This window comes from Apteryx mantelli, chromosome 7 (genome assembly GCF_036417845.1).
Source record: "Apteryx mantelli isolate bAptMan1 chromosome 7, bAptMan1.hap1, whole genome shotgun sequence".
Taxonomy (NCBI): Eukaryota; Metazoa; Chordata; class Aves; order Apterygiformes; family Apterygidae; genus Apteryx; species Apteryx mantelli.
Window position 1 is genome coordinate 23,328,386 of NC_089984.1, and position 10,874 is coordinate 23,339,259.

The 10,874-nt window shown below is 41.7% G+C and overlaps 1 protein-coding gene across 1 annotated transcript; it reads left to right on the forward strand.

The window, feature by feature from the left end:
• The first annotated feature begins 2,521 nt into the window (after nucleotides 1-2,521).
• LOC106497808 (beta-microseminoprotein-like) lies at nucleotides 2,522-7,146 on the forward strand. Its single transcript, XM_013958814.2, has 4 exons — nucleotides 2,522-2,583; nucleotides 4,591-4,696; nucleotides 5,876-5,981; nucleotides 6,695-7,146. Exons 1-4 carry the CDS (start codon nucleotides 2,581-2,583, stop codon nucleotides 6,822-6,824), a joined length of 345 nt encoding a protein of 114 aa, XP_013814268.1. The 5' UTR covers nucleotides 2,522-2,580; the 3' UTR covers nucleotides 6,825-7,146.
• Nucleotides 7,147-10,874: the final 3,728 nt, after the last annotated feature.

Sequence of the window (10,874 nt, forward strand, 5' to 3'; positions counted from 1 at the left end):
GTGACTAACAAGTTAGAAAATGGGAACAAGCTTGTGCTCTCTAAGTAAAGCTGAATAGGTGGGACACAAACAGAATTAAGTGAGCTTTCCCAACAAAGCCCAGAAATGGTTCTAAATAATTCACTTTATAATCTGAAGTTAAGCAGGAGAATTTCCTTTCATTTCGTGCATGCATGTGCAGGTTGTGTTAAAGACAGAAGACTGCACAAATTTGGTACCACTCAGAAGACCAAGGACTGCTTCCAAAATCGGTGCAGCCAGAGCAGAACCCACTGTAAGTTCACCATGTGAACTTACCCGCCATGTAAGTTCAACAAGTCAGGAGCACCAACGGCAAGAACTACAGCAACATCCCCACCCGTTACACATTCAATGGCTAACTCTTTCAGTCACAGCTCCGTTGAAAAGTCTTTACCTTTTCATAGGTTTATGGTCTTAATTTGCTTAATCAACTGCAAGGCTTGAATAACAAGCTGTGGTTGGAATCACTGTGTTTTCTCATTTCTGGAATAAACTTTTCTGGTTCACTGAAGATTTCTAAGATCTTTTTGTTGCTGCATGGTTTGAGCTGAATGTTAGAAGTTTAGGAAATATTACATTTTCCCATAAACTGGAAACCTCTTCTTAGCCAGCTCTGTAACTCCTAATCATTGTTTTACTACCTCCAGATTTTTGACCTTGCTGCTATGGTACCTGTGGCTACCTTCCCCAGCGGTCCCCACATGGCAGAGAGAGAGAGGTAGCCTCCTTGCAAACACAACCTGATGTTCCCGGACCCTTTAGGTCTTTTCATCTTGCTTTATGTCTCTTGCTTAGCACTGATCCTTCATTTGGGGATCATGACATGAGAGGAAAACATTTTCCAGATAAGCTCAGGAATTACCATGTATTTTAAAAACATGTACAGAATTAAGGTAATGTAATTTGATGGTCCTTTTATTCCAAACTAATCATGGAATGCTTACTCCACATTACCTCCGAAGACATGAAGGAGCCAATACCTGACAGAGGACTCAAAGGTGCCTCCCACAGCATTCACAGCCAAGGTGAAAGAGCTACTTCCACACGATGTAAAGGTTACGAAGAGCAGTAGCAGGCATGCATAGCTAGTACGCTTCCTTAGATCAGAGAGCAACAGTATCTCAAGCTACAACCGTGCTGTTAATTACTTTCATATATACTTGTAAGAGATCCAAAGTGGACATTTGGACTCTGTTGAAGTCAATAAGGAAATACCCAGTGCTTGTGCTCACAGGCTGACATGTCCTGTTGATTTATCAGTGATTAGGTGTCAAGAGAGTAAACCATGCGGCTATATTGTCTGTCCTTTCCTGTTTCAGGACAGTACATGTATAAGCTTTGTCAAATCCAATTTTTAGTGATAGGCTGATTCTGGGCAATTTTATCAAACCTATGAACACCTACAAATACCTAAGTTCTTATCTCCCACCCTGAAAAAAGATCTGGTAATTGAAGAAAAGCCAGAGAAAAGCTACAAAAGAAGTGTCTCTTCACACTGTGGTGGCTATTTACCCAATCTACTGAGTTGAAAGCCAGCTAAGGTTGACCCCACAATTTGTGGTCACTCTGTGACATGAATTGCAACATTGCTGGCTTTCTCAAGTGGACATCCTGAACTGACTCTCAACTGAGTAGTATGGGTAAAAGAGGTGGGGTAGTCACCCCAGCATGGAGTTCAACATGAACTGCCAAACCAAACAAGAAGGCAACCCGATTAGGCAGCCAGACTGTGATGGGCTTATTGTTACCAGCGCCACACAGTTTTCAATACTTGAACTAACTTTATCAAAGCTAAGCAACAGGGAGCTGTACTTGATTCCCTTGCTATAAAGCTATTTTCCTAAGCCTTTGGAAACAGCACCTGTTCTTGACGGCCTTTGCAGAAAGGGCCATTCCTCCCTGGCTACAAAGATACAGGGAGAAAGTATAGGATGCCTTTTTTTTACACCCACAGAGGGTTCTACATAGTGGAAAACTGAACGAGGAAGAAAATGATTATCTGGCACCCTTTTCTAAGGACCTAGAGATGCCAGCCTCTCTCCACAGAGATCCAGTCTTCCATATAACCTTTACAACCACCAATCCTTTCCCACAAAAGCCTTCTTTCATCTTCGGTTGATGAACGAAAAAAGCTAGGAGATAGCTCAAAGTCAGTCTCTTTTAAAACCTAGATGTTCAAACTGAGCCTGCAAATTTTGGTGTGAGTAAAAAGTACAACACAATCTCTAAAGAGCTTCTCACTTTGAGTGTTAAATATTCCTTCCAGGCTTGAAATTCCTTCTGAGTACCTCCTATATTTGCCTTCCAGTTCTGCTGCACAGAAGCCACACCTATTTCTTCAGTGCCTTTCAGGACCAAACCTTCCTGTTTATAATTGGCTTATTTTAATAATGCCCACCCATATGAGGTCATTTGGCAAAAACCTTATTGGAGTTATTCATGTATATTCAGTTTGCTCAAGGACTGGTGCCAGAAAGTCCCTCTCATTATATAAGTCCTCTGAGAAGATCAGCTTCCTACAGGCTGCCTCCTTCCTGGAAGCCTTGTAATTCTGCAAGAATGGTGAGTCCTTGCATTTTATGATTAAGAAACATGGTATGCTGCTAGAGATCTTATAGGAGATTCTATCAGATTTATTTGAGCGCTCATAGACCTAAATAACTCAGAGATAGTAAAAGCTCTGTGTTTTGAGAAAAAAAAGTCAGATACATAAGGACAGGCAGGCAAGAACCTTGGGTAAGAGACAGCAGAATTTGTATGGCAGGAGATGTCTAATACTGCCCCAGCTAAGGCTTTTATTATAACTTTATTTTTTTCACTTTCTTGTAATGTTTAAGTGTAATCTCTTTCCTGGCAGAAAGCAGCTCTGCTGTGTCTCGGCATGGAACTGACCTTAATTTTTGTGAAAAGTTTGGGTAACACCTGAACATTTAGTTAAACTCAGAAATGTTATCTTGCCTTTTTTAGTCATTTTCAGATCAAATATAGCTAAACTCTCCCCACAGGAAAATTTATATCACTGCATTCTAGTATCTTGTTTCCTTCTTTCAGAAATACAAAATATTTGAGTGAGACATGTTTAAAACCTTGATCTAACACCTACTGTTTAGCACAACCTTTCCCAGACCCAGACAGTGTCCCTAAAGATATAACAGGTTGATCTCTGGAACTAGTCCCATTCTAGCAGACAGGTGCAGCTCCATGCCGAAATCTTGCCATCTGGGTCCAGAACAAGGAGCTGGACTAAGTGACATCCAGAGGTCTCTTCTGACCTAATTTACTCTATGATCTTTTCCTGTAGCAAGATCTCCTCACCCCTTCCATGACGTGTTTGGTCTATAGGGGAAGCTAGGAATGAGGAAGACAGGTTATGAATGTAGAAAACATGTTAATATGCTGTACTTGACTTGCCTAGAGTGATCAGATACTCCTGTCCATGTTTCCTTGCAAATGGTGCTGGAGCAATGATCACATGATTTGTATGATAATAACATCTATTGTCTTGTAAATTTGCTGCCTTCCAATGAAATCCCTTGTTTTCAGTGCTCAAATTAGTTTATTTTCATTTATCTTGTCCCTACAGGAACATCCGGTGGTTTTTAATCTCTTCTCTACCGTATTATATTCTAGCTTGTCCTTCCCCCCATCTTTAAGAAGATATATACTAAATAGAGATGTACTAAACAGTAAAGCTTCTGGACATCCAAATCATTTCAGCAGTGTCATTACAAGAAAAAAGAAGGGGAAGGGGAGGGAAGAGTGGAACCCACTCCTTTTACAGGCTAATTTCACAGAGCTGGGTCTACCAGTACTGCCTCAGGCAATGCCCAATTTTAACAGCTTGGAAAGACAGACTTTTCTTCTCTCCCTCCTCGCCCCCAAAATGATGCTCTGCCCCTTCCATTATCTCCCTGGTCCCAGCTACACACACTTCACCTGTCTTCTTCTGCAAAGAATCAGAGGCCCAAAAAAGTTGGTAAAGCTACTGCCTTCTCCATTTCCAGTCCTGAAAGGATGGCAGTCTCCTGAGCCAGCAATAAAACTGGTCAACAGTAAAAAACCCAAACAGTAATATACATGCAAATGTGACCCACAAAATGACAACTTTCCAGCCAGAATTTGTTTACCAGCAGAATACGTTTCAGCAAAACAAACATGATCAAATTTGTTGGTGAACAGACTAGTGCCATGCATGACAAGTAGTTCGAGGAAAACATAATAATGTATTTAGACCAGAAGACTTGCATTGCTGAGGACCGTGTACTACATATCAATGAGAACTATCTTGAGTGATGTGGTAAGCACTGAACTGGGAATTTCCAGAACTACAAAGCACGAGCTACTAAATAGCTTGGGATGTAGCTACCTGACTCAGACCAACTGCAGGTTGCAAAGACTCCTTCTAAATGGTTCGGTGTTCCTAGCTGTATGTTAAGGTGTCTAAGCTGAAAAAGACAATTGGATTTTGATTCAAAACCACAAGGTAAATTTTCTATTTCTAAAGGTGGTAGCATCAAGACTTTTCAATAGTTACTTTTGTGTTCACATTAACTCTGCTTTATTCTTCAGAAGACCTTCTTGGCCTGCCTTCTTGTTCTTGCCATTAGTGTGACATTATCTAATGCATCTTGCTTCGTGGAAGAATTGAAGCGGGAGTCTGATAAAGAGGTCCCAGGTAAGAAGCCAACTGTCTTCAGCTTGATAGACATCACCACAAGCAATGATGGACTTGATTTTTCCAATTTATCACAAATTAGAAGAAACTGGGAACAGTGGGGGGAAACCATGGGGAACTGGGGAAAAAATGGGATACAGAGAGCACTGAATTTATAATATGTTATAAAAGGGAAGGGCTTATTTGAGGAGCATCACAGAGGCTGAATTACAAGTGGACTTTTTCCAGGAAAGTAGCATAAGGTTAGTTTATCCATCTGCATGAAGTCATAATTCTGTTTTTACTATGGCAGCTACCCAGTGCATTACATTTGCAATTCAAAACCAGCATATTTAGAAAGACAGAGAAGGGGGGGGGGGAGAGAGAGAGGGAGAGAGAGAAGGGGGTATGTGCGCATATGTGTACGGCAGGGCATTATGAACGGTAGGTGTAAAGCAGGGAGCAGACTGGCAAATGTTCAGCACACTGATTAATATACTCATTAGTTGTTTCCCTGTCCCAAGGAAAGTTCTTAAGAACAGAATTGCTGCTCCCCTTGAGTCTGGGGCAGCTCTTCCAGAACGCAGCTAGTCTATCAGACTGCAGATGAGGGGAGCTAGAGTAGAATAAGTGCTCAAAACCAGTATGCAAAGACAGAACCTAGAATGCCAAAACCTTTCACTCTGTTTTGCCCTGTCCTCATAAAATCTTGTTTTCCACATCACTCAGTTAGGAAATCTGTTACATGACCATTGGGCAGGTACTTTACATCCGCTATATGCCTTCTTCCTGCATTTGAGGACTGGGGAGAGTTTTATGGGCAGAATTAGTCTTGCTCTAAATAACAAGTCAACAACATTTGGTGTTAATGAGAGGGGGGAATGTCAAAGACTTTTCTTGCTCCTGACCAGGTTTCCGCCTAATTTCCTTTCTGCTGGGTGCTCCAATTCCTGTATCTAAAGATGAGCTGCTCGAGGAAAGCCCATGCTGCTGAGAGCCACAGGAAATAGAGGGGCCCAGGATACCCTTCTCCATGCATGACTATAGTAGTAGTCCTGCTCTGTTGGGGACGCTCAGTGTTTATCAAATAGATATGTTCATGTAAAAGGCCTACAAAGATCCCACCCTGTTTGTACAGGCAATAGCATTGTTAGTGCAATTGCTCTGCAACTGAAGGCTGCTTGTACGCTGTATTTTCAGGCTGCACTGACTTCGAGGGAAAGTTCCATGAATTTGGCTCCCAATGGGAGACCAAGAACTGCATGGACTGCTCTTGTTCCAGGCAAGGAATAGGCTGCTGTACCAGGTGAGTTCAGACTGGCAGTGGGGTTTTCCTCTGCTACCCTGATACAGCACAAAACACTTCCCTTTACTCAGAGGTCCTTGAGAAATGACCACAACTCTTCTCTCACTCCATACCATAAAGTTATGTATTAACCCAACACCGTCATCACTGAGCATGCAAGAAGTTCCTGACAAATATAGCTTATGTTAAAAAATAATTTTTGACTAAAAAAAAAAAGTTAAATCTTCTCGGGGCAAAAGTTTCAGATGAAGTCCTGACCCAAGTGAGAACACTTAGTTGCTTAAGAGTTTTCTCCTATTCCTAATCTAGATCTTTCCAATTCCACACGTTGCTGCTCTTTTCTCTCCAAGAAGCAGCTCAGGATACATAGGCTTGACTGTAATTTTTATTGTAGTGATACCTAGCCAGTCATGCAATTCCCGTTCCATATTGTAGCTGAAGAGATATGGCAATGATATTATTGATATTGGAGTAGCAAATAAACACAATGAATATTCCTCAGGTGTAACCAGATCAGTAAACTACAACTTTCTCCTCATCCCACTTTAGCAGCAGACTAAGTAACATTTGCTGAAGCTCCCTTTTCTGCTCCTGAGCAATCACTTCATTTTGCTCCCAATACAGCCTCTTCCTATTAAAAGTGTAGATACTTTCTCAAATAGAAGCTGTTTACTTCTTGCTCTCATCATCTATCTTTCTTTTTCCAATGACAGCTATGCAACACCAATTAATTTTGATGAAGAGAAATGTGAGGCTATTTTCAACAAGTTGACCTGCAGTTACAAAGTGGTGGAGAAAGATGATCACACGAAAGAATGCCCAGTCTTTGAATGGGTGGGCTAACAGAAAAGGGTGGTGGATTTGGAGGAGATTTCTTTTTTTTCATTTCCAGGGTTCTCTCTCTCAAACTCAAAAACATTGAAATATGCAGCTTTTGAGTGAAATCTACTCCCCAAACCTGATGCTTGATAAAACTGAGAGCTGTATCTACTCACAAAAGATTCCCTGTTTCTCTGCCTTCTGCTTCTCCATGAAGAAGGAGCTGACTTGTTCCTTGCTTGAGATCAGAAACCAAAAGTGACTTTTTTTTTTTTAAAGCATCATCAGTAATTGCTAATTTTAATTATTCTCCAGTCACACTTTGGTGCCAGGGAGTAAGTTCTGTTATCTGCATACAACTGTTTCTTAAAGTTAAAAATAAAATCAGATGAAAAGATGAAACTCATGTGACTAATGGGTCCCTTACTTTCTTTTTTGAGGAAGAAAACCTACAAGAATTAATGAAAAGCAGCTTAAAAAAATCTTTTTGAAAACTCACTTTTCTATGACAGTGTCTTATATGCTTTAACCTAATTATTTCCCCAGACAGACATCTGCTTGTCCAACCTATGGACTGCAGGAGCCACCCAGCATTACCCTCTCATTGCACTCACAGCACAGCAAACCCAGTCTTCAGCCTGGGGGTTGGGCAGAAAAAAGGATCCTTTATTCAAAATAACCCATAAGAAATTCAAGCTGTCAAACTAGCCGATAGGCAGGATTGTGGCTGCATGAACAGAGTGATCTGGACTTAAACTGAGAAGAGACTCAGCAAATCCACAAACAATAACTGAGTGGGATACACATGCCAGTGTAAGCTCTCCCTCAGGGCACTGCTTCATAATCTTTACGGGTACATTTGTTCAACTGCTTCTTCCCACAAATGACTATGAGCATCCTATGTCCCCATGCTCTGTTTCACCATAACAGAAAAGGACATATTAGAGCTTCCACACCTGCTTGTTCCAAACTATGGAACAAGCATACACCTCGTCAGCAGGAACATGGGCACTGTCTTGTTGTCTGTGGGGTCAAGGCAAACCCTGCAGCTTGTGTCAGTGCTGCCTTGACCACATGTGCTCCGGTAAGCAGCACGGGACCCTAGGAATTGCACCCCAGTGATTTACTCCCTTTCCAGTTTCCTTTCTCCTTCCCAGAAGAGAATCCTGTTCGTGCTCTTTTTCCTACACTGCCAGCCACATGCCCTCTTGAAAGAGGACCTCCAGTGATGTACTTTAGAGAACACCTTACAAGACAAAGCTGCTATGCCTCTGCACAAATAGAGTAGAGGTGTCACACAGCCCATAAGGCACTTCTTATATCAAGACTGAGCGGTAGCAATTATGTCTACTGGGAAAAAGGTAAGGGGCTTCTGCATGATGTGTGCTGCTTCTCTCTCTCTCTTCCTCATTTCTAGGACTACAACAGAAAAACTGCAGCACTGATAGAGATCTTGTGCTCCAGATCAGAGAGTCTGCAGCTGTCAGTAGGCTGCCAGGAGCACATGCAAGACTGGGTTGCAACTGAATCGATGCTCTTGCGAAATGCAGGAAAATGCTGCATGTGGAGCTCCAGAGCTCAACACCCCAAATACCTCAGTTTGAGAGTACCTCTTCTCTCATTATTTTTAGTGAGTGTGATTTTGATCATTAAGTACTTGCTTGCCAATGCTAAGGGAAAGCATATTTGAAGGCATCCTACAATGAGACCAGCACAGACTCCAGTACTCCAGGCTTGAGGCCAGAGGACTCAGAAATATTTTCTGAGGAACTAGTGCACTGTAGAGCTTGAATATTGTAGGGTTGCTATCTGCAGTTTCCTCCAAAAGAGATGATGCAGGCAGGGTACCAGCATGGATGCCTTTCTGTATGAAAAAGATTTCCAGATTAAATTCTAAGGTGCCTCCGCAGAGAACATGAAGCCTCAAGTAATCTCCGACCAAAGATTTGCTCCTCCTTAAGGCTAAGTAGGGCTTAAGTGCCCACATTCCAGGAAAAACAGCTTTACTGGTGATCCTACATGACCCAGACCTATTTAATCACATTTTAAACCGCCCAAATACCCTTCTCCACCACCTGTCAAGTCTTGCATGATGTGTGGATCTACCCTGTCTACTATGTAGAAGTAAGAAAAATTAATTTCATGTGTAATCCAAAAAGCCTCCAAAGAGCTGTCTGTTCTCCTCTTCTTTCTTTCCTTTTCAAAACTTGGAGCAGATGATACCTATTGCATCTAGTTTTAAACACCAGAAGTACAGCAGGGAATTGGCTCCTTTCTGTAGCAAGGAGACTAGCTGTGGGAGGATGACAAAACCCTCAAAATTAAGAAAGCGGAGACAGATCATACAAAACTCTGCTTTGCTCTTCCCACTTTTGCCAAGTGATGTTTTATCTTGGCATTTCACTACTTCAACACATACAGCTACAACTGCCTCCCAAAAACAAACAAACAAAAAAAGACCAAAAAAAACCAGACAAGAAAACTCTCTTGAAAGCTTTAGTGTAACAACACTAGCTCCACATGACTGAGAGAATAAACATTTACATGAGAGCCACGTTCCTCAAAAATACTGCCATGTAAACAGTTTAAAAAAGACTTTGCAAACCCTGAGGAGGCTAACAAGCTCTGGGCAGAGCTGAAGAGGTTGTATGCTCTCTTTCATCGGTTTCCATCTCTTGGTTTGGAGGCCCACAGCATTCCCACCGGCCCTGCTAGAGAAGACGGGAAGTTTCAGATAGCTGACTCTGGTTCCTCCACCCCCAGTAATCCTTTTTAAGGCAAGCCTTTTGATCACAGGTAAGGCGTTTTTCTAGCCCTAATAATGAAGTATAATGCCAAATACTGAGTCTTTTAAACCCACTCATTGTCAGGCCCAAAATTAGAATGCATATGCCATAAATTGTTAGAAGTTTTTGTATTAAAGACTGTTTATCACCTAAGACTTAACAGTTTCACATCCATTCATGGGGGGGGGGGGGGTTTCAGTTACAATTCTTCCCCAATCTGAAAAATCAAATCCAACTAAAACAATCATAAACAAGGAGTGTGTATATCTCATTTATCTTATGCATACTAGAGAAGCCAGAGATTTGCAGCTCACATTCTGCTTCATGCTATTTTTTTAAACATAGAAGAATTCAGTTTATGACAATTTAGTTTGTTCAATTTGCTCTTAGTTAACTCTTCTAATGGTATGCAGGAAAGTTTGCCTTGGCACCTTTTGAAAGCCTGAAGGTTTCTGTTCAAATCTATTGTGTGCATGTTTCCCTAGGCCAAGCAATGGTTTATTTTAGAGCAAACTGATTGGCTTTATCACAGCTATTTGCAGGAATTTCTAGAACACAGAAGTCATATGATGAATCCAAAATGCACACCAGGATTTGGTTACTCTAACACTCCTCCCCACGCCTCAAATTCTGTTTTGACATTTCGTTTCCTTCAGCACAGAAGTCTCAGCCACTGACCCATGCTTTTTACACTTCTCCAGAGCTTCAGTGTTTTTGCACAGACAATAATTCATGTAGGTCTCCATTATGGAGCACTGTTAAACTGCCACCACAGCCCTTTGCCGCCACAAGATGATAACCTCTTTCAAAGCACACACCCCAAAGAAACCCAAACCCCCAAAGCCCCAAAACGCACTGTAAGGACAATAGGACCACAAAGGCTTAGAGACTGTGAAAAAAATTATTGCCCAAGCTGTAGAAAGGAGAAGACACCACAGTCTACCACAGCAGCTCACTGAGGCACTTTGCCTCCCCTTTTCAGTTCCTTGCTTGATGTCTCCAAACACACTATTCCTTAGTCTCCCCATCTCCTGCTTGGGGACAAAGATTCCCAGAGGCTGCAAGAGCATATTTTACTGAGGTACTCTCCTCTTCTTGCCCTGCTGCTGGACAAAAGGATGCATCAAAGGAAACAGGGAAAGTGAACAGGGATTGGTGCATTATTTACTCAAGTAAAATGCTTTAGACCTCTGAAGTTACAGATTGGATTATTTAACAGCCTCTTTTTTCTAACTCAGTTGTTGACTGTTATCTGTAGTATTTGACTGTGATTAGGACTGTAAAGCAA

What these genes read in the sequence shown, in the direction of transcription:
- LOC106497808 (XM_013958814.2), top strand. An exon ending in GTCTGATAAAGAGGTCCCAG is followed by an intron (nt 4,697 to 5,875) that starts GTAAGAAGCCAA and finishes CTGTATTTTCAG; the next exon opens with GCTGCACTGACTTCGAGGGA. An exon ending in GGAATAGGCTGCTGTACCAG is followed by an intron (nt 5,982 to 6,694) that starts GTGAGTTCAGAC and finishes TTCCAATGACAG; the next exon opens with CTATGCAACACCAATTAATT.